Source organism: Zingiber officinale, chromosome 3A (assembly GCF_018446385.1).
Source record: "Zingiber officinale cultivar Zhangliang chromosome 3A, Zo_v1.1, whole genome shotgun sequence".
Lineage (NCBI taxonomy): Eukaryota > Viridiplantae > Streptophyta > Magnoliopsida > Zingiberales > Zingiberaceae > Zingiber > Zingiber officinale.
In genome coordinates this window covers 137,892,266-137,907,290 of record NC_055990.1, presented here as the reverse complement: position 1 = coordinate 137,907,290, position 15,025 = coordinate 137,892,266, and the positions used below count along the sequence as shown (strand labels likewise).

General features: G+C 34.5%; 1 protein-coding gene and 1 long non-coding RNA gene across 13 annotated transcripts; one reads left to right on the top strand and one right to left on the bottom strand.

Annotated features, from left to right (window-relative positions):
• Positions 1-1,291: 1,291 nt before the first annotated feature.
• Positions 1,292-2,248, top strand: LOC122052522. The gene is made up of 3 exons (XR_006132042.1): positions 1,292-1,531; positions 1,710-1,794; positions 1,872-2,248. It is a non-coding gene; the product is annotated as an uncharacterized LOC122052522 (long non-coding RNA).
• Positions 1,432-13,491, bottom strand: LOC122052520 (DDT domain-containing protein DDR4-like). 12 transcript variants are annotated; one of them, XM_042614077.1, is made up of 17 exons: positions 12,999-13,491; positions 12,785-12,895; positions 12,276-12,362; positions 12,152-12,189; positions 11,990-12,071; positions 10,559-10,665; positions 10,296-10,452; positions 9,029-9,121; positions 7,650-7,773; positions 6,103-6,145; positions 5,806-5,994; positions 4,722-5,731; positions 4,388-4,467; positions 2,348-4,295; positions 2,068-2,217; positions 1,718-1,984; positions 1,432-1,605 (listed from the first exon to the last, which is right to left on the bottom strand). In XM_042614077.1, the coding sequence occupies exons 1-12, from the start codon at positions 13,440-13,442 to the stop codon at positions 5,017-5,019; spliced, it is 2,190 nt and encodes a 729-aa protein (XP_042470011.1). In that variant the 5' UTR covers positions 13,443-13,491; the 3' UTR covers positions 1,432-1,605; positions 1,718-1,984; positions 2,068-2,217; positions 2,348-4,295; positions 4,388-4,467; positions 4,722-5,016. The 12 variants fall into 12 exon arrangements, with proteins under 12 accessions (XP_042470011.1, XP_042470016.1, XP_042470008.1 ...); XM_042614082.1 differs by having other exon boundaries at positions 1,432-1,638; positions 2,068-4,295; XM_042614074.1 differs by having other exon boundaries at positions 2,068-4,295.
• Positions 13,492-15,025: the final 1,534 nt, after the last annotated feature.

Genomic DNA, 15,025 nt, shown 5'->3' with positions numbered 1-15,025 from the left:
TAAATTTTAAATTTTTTATATTCGACAGTTTCGAACCGTGAACTGTAATCGTCTTATACAATTAAAGTTAAGACTCATCTATCAGAAATTGTTGAACTAACGATTTTAAACTGTAAAAATTGTTGAATCTGAATCGTGATCAAGTGTACTTAGGGTGAGGACAACTTCTCATTGACTTTTAAAAATAATGGGTAAAGTGATATGAATTATACTATATATATTAAAATTACTGTCTCTATGAATTTTAAAATAAAAAATATATTTTTAAAAAACTTATAAATTTTATAAGTTATTATAAAATTATAAATATAATAATTTTGGCTAAAATTATCATACGATAATTCCGGAGGACAAATTTTTTATTTTTTACAGGTATTCGACCGAGGCCGTTCATAATTATTTTTAGATTGTTTGATCATGTGGATTTCAAATTTTCAATGACTTTTATCTATTTAAAATTCAAGATGAAAATGACATATACCTATAACACGATTTATCATTTTTAAAATCAATTTGAAATATGAGTGGACTCCCATGAACTCCTACATTGCATATGTGTAGTTCAAAATTAAATAATAATAATAATAATAATTTTCATCAAAACTGGCATGTTTATTTATTTATTATTATTTGATTAGTTTGAAATCGTAGATACAATGCAATAGCCTCCTTGAAACTATTTTTTATTCATATTTATAAAAGAAAATAAATATATAAAAGGTTTAGTCAAAATATTTATATGGTCCCTTTTTGAAATCATTTGATCACTTTGAAATGACCTTTTAATTGAGGAGAAAATACCCAAGGTAGTTTTGATTAAAAAAAACATACTATTATTAGTTGTCTTGTCACTTTAAGCAAGGTGGACTTTAATCTCCTACTATGCATCTATCATTTTAAATTCAAAATTTGATTAAAAATAATCGTATAATAATTTTAGCACCTAAGTATTTTGAGTTCTTTGATCATTTTAAAATTATATGTAAATTTAAATAGTCTTTAATTTTACATGTACTTATCTATTTAAATTCAATTTTTTAAAAATATATATATATAACTATGCAATAATTTTAAAATTGTTATATAACAGTTTTAACTAAAATTGTTAAACAATTTTAACTGATGGTCGTTCATTTTATGAGGTGTTTGGTTTATTTATTTCCCCTAAAACAAGAAATGCTTGCCATAAGATATAGGATATGCTCTTAATTTTGCGATTAATTAATTATTATTTTTAATAGATTAAACAGATGGCAAATCATAACACATCCAACTTTTTCTATTAAGGAAAAAAAAAGCTAATCAACAGAGTGGCTTAGAATCTTATTCTTGGTAGCTTCTCAAAGGTTCTTGATCTCTTTCTCAATAAACTCAATAGTCAATCTGTCTTCTTTATAGTCAATCCACTCTCATCTCCTCCGCTCTTCACTCTCCTTCCTGTGTTTCATTTCACTCTTGTAGCTCTCTCAAAGCCTCTCCCACTTCTCTGCCATGAATGGCCCAAAGTATTCCTATCCTTATCCAGCTCAAGGTATGGTTGATCCAACTTCCTCTCCTTGTTCATTCAGTTAAACTTCTTGCAGGTCGACATGTGAAGTAAACAGACTGCGTAAGCAATACTCACCAGAATAGTAAAAACTGTTTAGTTACAGATACATATTAAGATTCAGTAAGAGCGAATTCTGATATAATTTTTCTTTCTCTGAAAGGATATTACCAAGGGCCACCTGTGATGGCTCCACCACAATATGCTGCTCCACCACCAAGAAGAGAGCTTGGCTTTCTTGAAGGATGGTCTGCATCTCCACCTTTCTCCTGTTTCCTTTCCCCTTAATAAACTTCTATGCTGTTTAATATTTGTTGGCTTGCAGCCTTGCTGCTTTGTGCTGTTGCTGCCTGATTGATGAGTGTTGCTGCGACCCATCCATAATATTCATCAGCTAATCGTGCTGTTACTGAAATGTTCTCATGTTCTCTGCCTTCTCTATCAGTGAAGAATTAATCAAGCTATTGGCAGCAGTTGTGATTGTAAATATTTAATAAAACTATATAGAAATCAATTAGTACCTCTGTTGTGGAGCAGTTCGAGTGTTGCAACTTTTCTGCTTTGAAAGACTTGAACAGAATTGTGCATGATAAGTCTTGCTGTCTCTATTGTGGGGCAGTTGAAGTGATGCAAATTCCTGCCTTTTTCTGTAAAAATCAGCATGGAAAATCCTACAATAATGCATATACCATAAACTTCTCAGCTAAGTCTTCCTTACATACGACAACTGGAACTTTAATTGTTTCAGTTTTACAAATATCACAAAATTTTACAAATATCACAAATTCAATGAAGTTTTACATGAAGAGCAAAAGAAAGATTTCTTCATTCTATTCCTTCAATTGTTGCAAAGTAACCTGGTGTATGAAACTAGAGAAGAAAGGGCATTTAATTGAATACTAAGTTCTTCACTGTCAGCGATTTAAAGACTCGTGCTTGGAGGAGCAGAGGATGGTCCCAAACCACCTGTCATCTGGAGCATCATTACCTCGTAGAGCAGAAGATAATTTGTGTTTTTCAGTGTGTAAATAGACTGCTGTATGTTAGATCTGAGTCAACCATTTCTTTTGTATACATTCAAGTCAAGTCGATAACCCGTGGCGTTAATTTTAGATATCAAATATAAATAAAAAGTATATATTATTTGATTCTTATCATTTTAGAAATATCTTACATATATAATTGACTTATTTGAACCAATTTTATAAGAAATAGTATATTTAAACAAATACAGAAACGTATACAAATATGACAAACTAAAGAGGGTCTTAAATGAAACTATTAAGTGAAAGAAATTAATGAACATGCCTTACAAGAGTATAAAAGTGAATGAGAATGAGAAATTATTAGTAAGGTAGAAAATTCCCAAAGGTTCTTGCCTATCCAATAATTAGAATTCTTGTTGACGCATGCCAATCTATAGCATTGCTATTTAATTTGAAGAACAAATTTCTTGCTAGCAACAAAAATAGATGTCATGCAATTGCACATAGCTTTTCGGTATACATATAAATTTTCACAGAAGCAAACAGCTAAACTAATTGCATGACAATGGCTACACTATCCTTTTGCATAACATATCATATAGGTTGTTCAATCATTCCCTTTATCAACTGGATTGTTAACTGTTCTACTTCATCCAGGATGTAACTTCCCCTGCTAGTGAGAATGACATAGGCAAGCTTGTTGCCCAGTTGCAATATTTCCACCTAGAATTTTGTTGATTGGAGTCGCTGGAGAAGCTGCAGCTCCTCATGTAACACAAGCGGTTCTTCCCAATCAGTATTGTGCCTTTGACTGACAAGATTAGCCAAGAAGAGAGGAGAAAGAGGATAATCAAATCATCAAGAGAAAGATGAGAAAGGTATAGGTCATGAAAAATAGTTATTGTTTTAGTTATGCAAATTATATCTTATTTTAGATCTTATATAGTGACCTTAGATGGAGAAATTTACATATGGTGCAAAAGAGAGTTATGGTAGAAGGCAAAGAAGGTGCACAACAAGCTTCATCATGACCTTTCCACAAACAAGATGTGCAATTGTGTAACAAACAAATGAACCCTAACCACAAACCAAAGAATTGTCTTTGACGGTGGTTGATTATGTTTAGTACAAAATGAAGTGAAACATCCTCGTATGCTTAGCACATATGAGCCTTTATCGCCACCATCGCACGTGTGCCTACCATACAACTCAAGGCACGTTGTCTAAAAAATAAAAGGATCTTTGCTTCCGTGTTCTGTTAAGAGAACGAGTCCTTGAAATATGAGGACACAATGGTGGACTAATCGTTCCATAGGTACCACATATTCTAAGTGAGATGATTCAACTAAAAGTGTCTTAAGCCCCACCCTTACCTTTCCAAATGGCCATGATCCTTGAGATTGCAATTTAAGCCTTCATGAACATTTAGACTCTATTTCCTTGTCTCCTCATCTAGGACTAGAGCAGCTGGAAATGTAATGTGGTGCCTAGGTGATGGTGCTGGCCTAGACAACCAACCTAAGATTCACCATGCTCAAGTGTTATCACAATGATACTTGTTCCTTACAGCATCACAATTCACAAAGGACCCAAGGGAATCTACAATGAATTCCCAAATAAAGGCAACAATGATTTCCCAAATAAAACCTTATAGAGGGAAACTGCACAAAATTAAAGCAAAGAGATAAGTGAGTCGCCATCTCTAACCGTCATGATAATCCCATGATTTCTTTCCTCAATGATAGAAGATCCACATTCTAGCACTTGATCATACAAACACATGGATGAATCATTTTCCATTAAAAAAAATCAAAAAGAAACTGTTACAATGATCATAATTGATCTTTGTCAATACCTGAGGCAGCGAACTAGATGTTTGATTGGGCACAGGAGTTTCCCTATTAATGACAGCTTGATACACTTTTAGAAAACAATCTAAATGTCACAAGAAAATCATAAAGATCAGATAAACAAGAGAATCATATCTATGCTTGAATTTGAGACTAGATTCAAGGCATGACGATGCTTGAAATATACTCAATTGTACACAACAAGATGAGATCTAGCCACATGGACTATTTTCTTCATTAAAATTGCTACAAAGATTAATATCCTCTAAGGTGATGTTTAACATTAGTGTCGCTACATGGCAAAGAAGGCAACAAGGAAATATGAACCTGTCAGCTCACCTGCTATGGTACATGAAACATATTGTACAATGAATTCCTTTCTCAGAAATTTCCATCAACTAGTGAAGCTGAAACTCAGGCATCCATGAGTCTGAGCATCCCATCTACATGTCTTGATTTCCAGTCCCAAATTAGGAGCTGAATGAGATAGCTAATAAACTATCCCGGCTACCAACCTTTACCTTGTGAGAATTGATAGCCGCAGAATTGGATCACCCATTTGCACGGACTGATATCAAAACAATATGATGAGATATGGTCGAGTAGGCAACCAACCTGTTCATTAGCATAATGCCTAGAAGTTATGCTCATCTTCATCTTTGGTTGTAGGGCCATCATCAAGACCTGTTCCTGGGGCAAGTTCATTCAGGTCCAGGAATCTCATTCTTTGGACACCGTTCTCCTCCTGTACATTATTGTACATCTTTTCTATTGCTTGTTTCTCTTCATCTCCAGCCTCAATATGATCTGAAGTTATTTTGTTATTTGCTATTTCTTCACTTTCGACTTCGTGCGAATCTTGACTTGCTGTTGAAAGTTCTAGATCACCAGATGCATTGGAATTTGCATCGGTTCTGTTTGATTTGCTTGGCTGCCCTGAACCTGTATCTGTGTCAGAAAGTTCATACTGTCGGTAATTTATGCGTGATCGCACTGCTCGCTTACTGCGTCTTAGGCCTGTCTGGAGTTCAACTGACCTCAATTTTTTGTCTTGCCTAGTTCGACTTGGAAAACTTTTTTTACATTGTTCCCCATCCATATCTTCACTAGTACTTAAAGAATATTCCTCTTCTTCCTCATCTTCTGCATTTTCCTCCTCCCATCGATACTCCTCATCACCTTCCGAACCACTAGATACCTTTCGCTGTTTTCTACTTCTCAAATATTCCTCATCATATACTGCTTCTCCTACTATGTCGTCGTCACTGTCCATATCTGCATCAAAATCTGAAACAGTATCCACAAAATCCTTTTCTGAATACCTCTGTGGTCTTTTCCTTCTCCTATTGCTAAGTCACAAGGTGCAAAAGTGGGTGAGCTTTATCATATACCAAAGAATCACTAGGAGTAACAATATTGGTACCTGCGATCAAGTGTCTCATCTTGCAGGTCATCATCGGTTTCTTCATAGTCATTTGACTTTGGAGACTCCATGTCATCATCATTAGTTGGTTCTATTTGAGAAGAACCATTCCATTTACCATTTGCTGTTATCTCAGGCTTCTCAGTAACTGGTTTTTTAACAATAGTGTCAGGAGAGCTTTGTCTTCTCCTGAAACATAAAATGCAAAAACTTGCACTGTTAATGTGAATCCTTTTTTTTTTGTTCAGTTTTATGAACAAAATGTTTGGCATATATACAAAGGAATGACATACATACTTGGTTATTTTAATAGCTTCACTAATAGAGCGATCATAGTCATCTGAAAATTAATAGAACACGAAACTATCATTAATTTGTGATTAAAAATGTAGAAAAACAAGAAAAGGCAATTGCATATCACGATAATCATGGATAGAATGGTATCCCTGAAATCCATCAAAAGTCACCAAAAAGAAACAAAGATCTAAGCTACCTGTGAAATACTATGGCATAGGCTACTGCTCAGATTCAGATTGAAGCAAACAAAATATTAGTTCCTAGAATTGTTTCAACCTTTTCCATGACTGTTTTTCATGACCAATGTCTGATAATATATAGACAATAAAATTCAACCTATCTTTGAATATCCATACGACTAGTTACTTGTAATCAGTGGTTAACAGCTCTTCCAAGATGATTCCCAACACCATTTACCCATTGCAAGGTCAAGCAAGATCTCTAGCAAATCATGACAGATTACCATTCCATAATGGTATAGATATTGCAAGCAATAAGGACTTTTGAGGAATTAGAGAAAAAATGACCAGCTAGTAGAGATCTGATGCAATTACTGGTCCTTGAACAATAGGTTCTGTGTATTCGGCATTCCTATTTAAACATAACAATAAGATATCCAAGTTTCTACTTAGTATCAGAGGTAGCACCTTCTCTCCCTCTGATAATTAGACTAATAACTAATAAGAAGGTAATTTATCCCTATTCAAAAATCATGAAAATGCAGTGTAAGTAAACATAGATGTATCACAATGTAATAAGGCCTTAATGCTTTATTGAAACACATCTATCTAATAAGTAATTATTTGGGCGTTCCCTCTCCAAAACCCAATTAATCAAAGAATGAAGAATTAGACAAGCACCAATAATTGCACAATTTTGAAAGCCTAACGATCAAGTGAAGCATAACTCCATGAATCATACATTTTCTGTAGATTCTACAGTTTTAGGATGGCAAGCAGAGGGATACATTTGGTTATCAATAGCTAATTTGTTCTGTTTAATCAGGACTAAAATGACTTCAGGTAAAGTAGTAGATACCCATGATGGGTATGAAGCAAGTTTATGTTTGGAGGATTGGGAAGTAGGTTCTTAAAAAAAATTGTTAATAGATATATAAATATAGTAATATACGCTATTAAAACTTCTAATTTCTCGTTTTTAAAAAATATGGTTGAGTTTTGTCATGTTGTCCATTTTTACGAGTATGGGTGCACATGTTATAACATGGAAGGCTATACGGATAAAACAATAAACAATTATAGCAGGTATAAGATGAGTAAGAGTATGAGCTTCTTGATAAGTATGAGTATGGCATTCAGTAGTGCAACTTTCATGGATACCTACTCATTGCCATGCCTGCAACTTCCTGAAACCAAATAGAATAGGAAAAGGTGCGGAAGAACAATTAGCTCACAGATAATATTAGGGGGAAAAAATATCATGACGAGGTAAGAAATCAGTGCAACTCAGAAATTTTCTAGATCATAATAAATAAATGTCAAAACATCAGACAAGGGACCATATCATTAGAATTGTAATGGTCTTACCAAATGTATATGTGACAGGTTTTCTATCACGAAGGGAACGGCCTGATGAAATCCCATCTGCTGTAAAAAAGCTATCAAGGAGGATGGCTTCTCTTTGCTGCTTTTTCAACAGCTTCTCCTTTTTCTGTGGTATAACCAAAATTTCATAAATTAGGAATTATGGAAGAATGATGAGCAGTATATACATGAGAATTTACAGCAGAAATATATCAACTAAGGGGCTATTTGGTTTCCTGCAGGTAGCATTTGCAGCATTACTCTATTTGCAAGCATCTGATTGCTTGTGATTTGCAAATGACCTGTAAGCTATGAATCTATGAGCGGTTGGGCACTAACAGCTGCAAAAACAACTGCAACCACTTGCAAGATACAAGAATCAAATCAAAATTACAGTATATTAAAAATAAAAACAGAAAGAAGATATAAAAATAAGGTAATAAATTTTAATCTAGTGCCATGTGAAGGGGAGCCTTAGCGTAACAGTAAATTTGTTATCATGTGACCTCGAGGCCACAGGTTCAAATTGTGGAGACATCTTCTTATAAAAATGCAAGGTAAGGTTGCATACAATTGATCCAATATGGTCCGACCCTTCTCCAGGACCTCAAGGCTCGCAGGTATCTTTTATTTAAGGAGTTGAAATAATATATATCAGGCTTACACATAAATCAATATTTAAACAAACAATATAGCATGGTATCATGATTTCATTTTTTTAAAAAAAAAACTACGAAATTCTTAGAAATATTGTTTTAGCTAGTCTTATAGATATGGCATAAACATTATGTCATCATATTGTTCTTAAATTAGCAGAAGGGGAGCCTTGGCGCAACGGTAAAGTTGTTGCCATGTGACCAAAAGGTCACGGGTTCGAATCCTGGAAACAGCCTCTTGCAAAAAGCAAGGTAAGGCTGTGTACAATGGATCCTTCCCCGGGACCCCGCATGGCGGGAGCTTCGTGCACCGGGTTGCCCTTTTTATTGTTCTTAAATTAGCAAATAACAAAAATATTAGATAATGGAAATGTTTTTTTTTTACTTTTTTTAATATGGTTTTAAAAACTAGAATGATATGCTTTATTTTCAAACAAATAATTGTGGTGTTATAATGTTCTAGAAGTTATAACTAAAATAATTAAAAACAAACATGCAAACAACACTATGTTGAATATTAAATATCCTTTTGATGTATAGAAAACAATTTTATCACGTAACTAGGATTACTTTAATGGAATTGCATTTTATAATACATAAAGAACTATTGGTTACAACAATTGCATTTGCAAGGACCAAAGAGCCACTCTTTGAAGCATTTGGATTTGCAAGCAATGGTTAACCAAATAACCCCTAAGCAACTATAAGGGGGAAAGAATCATATACTTTGTGAATTCTCTCAATCTCTGGCAGGGAGTCAATTTTTAATTTCTTCCCAAGAGAGACTTCTGTTCTATTCTTACTGGAAAAGAGTTTATCCTGTAAAAAAGCATTGAAAATAAAAAAAAATAATATCAAACACACATCAAGAGAAATGGAATAATCATTAAATAAATTATACAGATCAGTCAGTCGGTTAGCAGAAGCACTGTATGGACTCAACAAAGCAGAGACCACAATTAGACCCATTACTTGGTGTAACTAAAAATTAGTCCACATGCTGATCTATTTCAACAAACTAGTAGTGTGGATTCTAACATCTAAATAGTGGTTCACCACATAATATATGATGGCCTAGTAACCAAAATTAGTACTTTTCTAATTCCCACCAAACAAATTCCAGCAGCATGAAACAAAACTTAAAACCTTAGCATGAAAACAAAAACAATTTCCTTAATCATACAACGTAAATGTAAAATTATTGAACCAAAATGCTAGGTCAGTCACTTGTATCATTGCATATAAGGATAAAAAAGAATTGTACAATAGCATTGAATCAAGAAACCATAAAACCACAGAATTTTAATCATTTTAAAGACAAAAAATGATAAAGGATAGAGGTCTGGTTCAATGCAAGAGACCAATGGAGGTGACCAAATAAATAATAAACCTAGAGAGATTAAAACTCAAATCACAGTCACATTGATAACACAAAGGTACACTCATTTAAATTGCATTAGAGCTCTTAGACTCCTAAAGTCAAACTATCTGGCTTCTTTCGTAGGCATAATGTATTATGGGTAGACCACTGATGTAGTCTACACTGCAAAATTTCATCAAGTTATATCCTCAACCCCCAAAAGATGCAATATTGTCCTGCAATAATTGAAGAATGGTAAATGGAGGCATCTTTACTGTTGAGAGCACCATCTAAGATCACATTATCGACTCAAAATTACATAAAAATAAAGAAACAACAATTTGGGATTGTTAACTGGGAACCAAAATCACAAAAGCAGCCCACAGCTAATTGTGCTCAAAGGAGTTCAGTAACCAGAAAACTGTAACAACAGTAGGACACTATCGTTTGATGAAGTAACAGAAGCTGAATTTACTCTCACCCAGATATTTGAAAATGACATTGATGAAGAAATTAGCAGTTTCTACAGTTTCCCTTTTTAGTCTATCATATAACTTTCTTTTGGCTGCATTATGCTACCAAGATACTTAAAATGATATTGCAACAGGTGGAAACCAAAATGGAGGAACTCACAGATACTTCTTGAAATTCATCTAAGTTGGTCGCAACAGTTTCCCACTGCAAAGAAACAAGGGAGATTGATGAAGATCCCTTTGCCCTGGTGTTTTTTGTCTCAACTCGTCTTATTTCACGGTATAATCTGTGACCAACAATAGGATCATCTTCATACCTGCAAAATAAAGAAATGAAAAAATTGCCAATGTTAATCATTATATATATAATATAACCAAATTTGTACAATAATTGTATTCTAAATCTAAACAGAATAATGATACCAATAGGAAATCCCATGTGAATCACCACCAATTCTTTCTTTACGGAAAGCTGAGAGTTGGATGCCATGTTTCAAAGAACTATCAATGAAATTCCGAATGTCCTCTTGCTGCATAGTGGAAAAGATTAACTCAATGCCAGCATAATGCGGACTCAGACAATGGTAATTTAAAACTCAGTTCAACAGAAAAAAGACTCTTAGCTCCATTATGTGACCAATAATTGTTGACAAAAAATCATAAATTGTATTAGCTCAATCATACTACTTACAGAATGACAACCTCCAGTGTTGTTCAAATTGTGATCCAAGTTTTAGTATCATATCTTTCTACTGTGTAGAACCTGCTAGATCACAATCAAGGCCATGTTCTAGAGGATTGGGATGTATCATGACATCATCCAGCACAGCCAGTAGGAATGGTTGGGTGAAAGATCCAGCCCAATTCAACATATAATAGGACTTGGGTGTGGTGCGAATAGGCAGATGGTTCAAACTTAAGCAATAACACCATGCACCTTCCTAATTCTTCTTGCACCCAAACCTCTCGACTCCCATAATTGTCCCCATTGTCACATGAACTTTCATTTAAGTGGAGACTCATTTAGAAAACATAGATCATAATCTTTATCTCCTTCGATCCCAACTAATAATAATTAGATTCAAGATTAGTTTTATAAGTTTATAGTACAACAATAAATAAAAAGCTATCATCAGAGAATAGGTGGAATAAACTTATTACCAATAGGTGTATTCTATGGAAAGCCATGAGAACAACATTTCCTGATCACATAAAGTAATTTGTACTTTATAACAATAATTTAATGTTAATTTGAAAGGTGAGGTAATTACTTGGCATTTTCATTTTGTCTAAATAATTTTCAATTAGTATAAACTGCAAAAGGAACACCTTTACTAATGCAGCTTCTAATTTGCAAGTTTCAGTGCACTTATTTAATGGTTAAACTTTATTAGGTGTTTCACAGTAGCATAAATTGAACACTGTGAACTATAAGTTTATAGGTCCTTGTCATCTATGACTAAAATCCCATCTTTCAATTTAATTTCAATTATCTCTGTAGGAAAATATTAGGTGTTCATAGTAGCATAACTTGAACCCATGAACTATTAGTTTATAAATTCTCTTCATCTACAAGCAAGTCAATTTTAATTCAAATGATGATATTAGGAGGGGAACCTCATTATAATTTGAAACAACCAATGGCAACCAAAAACACTAGAATTAGCCTTGAGAGAATATAATGCTTTAATTCTTTGATATAACATAATTCATCCGGCATGAAAAAGCAAGCATTTCAAGGTTGGCACTCAAGACTAAGGCCCACACCGATTGAAATATGAACTATTTAATTAGTAGATGAAGATTATGATTAGACTTCGGTAAGAGAATATAATCATAGAGTTCATGACGCACCTCAACACGGATATCACAGAGTGCTTTTAAAATCAACACTCTTGTCCCGGGTTGAAGTGTTCTATATTTCTCAATTTCCGTCCTGAAAAAAAAATGATCTAAAATCGTATCGCCTAGAGAAACTTGAATAAACATTGTGTTTGGTATGTTGTATAACCTTACCCATGGGATGCAACAATTGGGATCTCACCCTCAGCAACCTGCATAGATAAACCCTTGCTTAATTATTCCATTATGTTTTTTTGTTACAATGTCATTAGCAGATGAATTTAAAATGCCATTGTACCCAGTGCCACCAATCTCTTAATTTTCTGCAAAGCACAGTAACCCAAGTTGTGCGTCCTAGAGCCATGCGAGTTACCGGAGGGATAGCCTATTGACACAAATGGGAAGAAATACACAACATGAAATTTTTAACTAACCTCTTAAAAATCAATTTACTCAGGTATTGGCAAGTAAGCTATGTAAGATGAAATGCCAAGCAGTAACAGCCAAAAACACACTAATATAACAAGAATAGAGATTGTTTTTCCAAGCAAGGATGGTACTCACAACAAGAAACCGTCATTAACTGAGCAACACGCCAAAAAGGAAAAAATATCATTAGGAAAACATCAGGCAATTTAAGAAGCATGCATTAAACTTCACAGAACAGGAAACACAAACCAAACTGCAGCTGCTTTGTCTTGGCAAAAATTTTATGGTTCTTCAAGATAACATGAGATGTAATTTTAGGAGCAGTCAATAAGGAAGGTTAAAGCTACAGCATTTAAGTCACAACAAGAAAGTAAAAACCTTTAGCAAAGGCATGTGCACGTCATCCAGCGTGCTGCTCGCCGTCAAAAGCGCCGTCTCGAGCTCTTCAGCTGAGAACTCTGCGGCAATGTTCAGCAGCGGTCTGAAAATCTAGGAACCAAACAGGAAAACAAACCACATCCCTTAGAGATCTAGCAAAGAAAGAAATATCGGTGGAAGAGGAGGAGCTTAACCAGCAGGAGATGAGCCTAACATGAAGGAAGTTGAAGATTGAGGCAAGCTCCCACATGGAACGGAGCTCCCAGCGGGGAAGTTGAGGCGGAAGCGGAGGCTCGAGGAGCGGGGTGATCACTCTACCGGTTTGCTGCTGCTCCTCCTTTTCCCGGCGGGTCACAGGGCGGCGCTCTGGCTGCGGGGGTCGGGCAGCGGCGGCGACGGAGTGGGATCGGGAGGTGCAGGCGCGGGGAAAGCGTGTTTTTCGGAGCGAGAGTTCGGCCGGTGGCGGAGAGGGGCGAGGGTCGTCCACTGGGGGGGAGGATCCGTCAGCGGCGGAGGGCGGCGAGGCAGGTTGATCGTCAGTCATGGAGAAGGGGAGATCGGGAGGGTGGGAGGCGGATGCTACGGCGGAGCAGGGGTCGAGGGAAGGGGAGGAGGACGGCGGAAGGAGGCGATGGCATGGGGAAGAGGCGGAGGCCATGGAAGAGGGAGGGGCATGAATTGGGACTTGGGAGGATGTCACACTGCGAGAGGGCATTAAGGGAATTTCGTCTTGGAACCTTATAATAGCTTTTCAAATTACATGATTCCACCCCTAAACCGGTTTAGTTGTAGATACTGAACCGGTATTTTACCCGGTTGAGTTACTTACTGACAACTTATTTTAGGCCGGTGAGTTATCTGATTAAATAACATATACATCCAAATATTACCTTGTTTAGCTAAATTATTATATAATTTAAAATAGTAAATAATACATAATGAATTATATTGTAAAAAATCTTTACAAGTTTTGCATATCACACACGCAATTTAATAAATATTTTAAATATGAATTTCATTTTTTTTTAATTAAGATCAACTATTTAGTTTACGCGGTCTAATTCACCGATCTCAATTTTCTATAGGCCATTCCAATTAATGAGAAATCGGTCACCATGGATAACCCACTATCTAAGCGTTTTTATGTGAATCGAATATGAATTTAACTTTGATAATACCAAAATGTGGACTTGGTCTTCAAAAATGCTTCTATTGCATCCCAAATCATAGCATTGAATGAGTTTTTTTAGCCCCTATGAATTGAGGACAGATCCTCTTGTCCGTAATTTTACGGATCAGGAATGATCCACTATTGTAGACCATTAATTTGGATGAATCCTATCAACTTAAAGGTGGGCTCTATTCAAATCAATGATCCTCATATAGTGGATCATCCCCTGGTTTACAAATTACGGACCAGAGAATCCCTATTGCTATGAATTGGTACAATTGATAACTACATGAATAATTATTTTAATAAGTTTTATGATTAATTTTTAATAGATATAAAATATAAGTTGGATATTTGACCTTTTTTTTTTATAAATGATCACTGTATTAAAATAAAAATATACTTCATGATTTACTTATCTATATCTAGTCAAGGACCCGATAATATTGAACCGTATTAAATGAGCATTATCATTTTTACTCTAGTGAATTGAAGTTTTTTTAATCCAGAATAAATGAAAATATTTGATAATCTTAAAAATCATAAATACATTATGATACCTCATAAATGTATTACTATATACCGAGTAAACATCTAAAACTTTTTTTTTTTATTTTTTAACTAAACACTATAACCCAATTAATAAGCTTGAAATAAAATCTTAAAAAATTTTAGCTTAAATACTATAACTCAATTGGGAAACCAAAACCCTAAAGGTAAAGTGTTAAAAAATAATATTAAAAAAAAAGACTGATACCCCTAGGGTTCAGGCTTCCTAATTGGGTTATAGTATTCAAACTAAAAAAAAAATGAAAGACTGATATCTTAGGGTTCAGGCTTCCCAATTAGGTTATAGTATTCAAGATAAATATTTTTAAAAGATTTTATCGCTAGGGTTCAGATTTCCGAATTGAGTTATAGTGTTTAGTTAAAAGACAAATTAAAAATAAAAAAAATTTAGGCATTTATGAGGTATAGTAATATGTTTATGGGATATACTAATATATTTGAGATTTATATTTGAAGAAATATTGATTTTCTAAAATGAAAAAAAAATGAAAATAAAAAAA

Coding starts and splice junctions, on each gene's coding strand:
- LOC122052520 (XM_042614082.1), bottom strand. CDS start 13,442: ATGGCCTCCGCCTCTTCCCCATGCCATCGCCTCCTTCCGCCGTCCTCC. Junction 12,896..12,998: donor CAATCTTCAACTTCCTTCAT/GTTAGGCTCATC, acceptor TTTGGTTCCTAG/ATTTTCAGACCGCTGCTGAA. Junction 7,774..9,028: donor AGATTGAGAGAATTCACAAA/GTATATGATTCT, acceptor GTTATACCACAG/AAAAAGGAGAAGCTGTTGAA.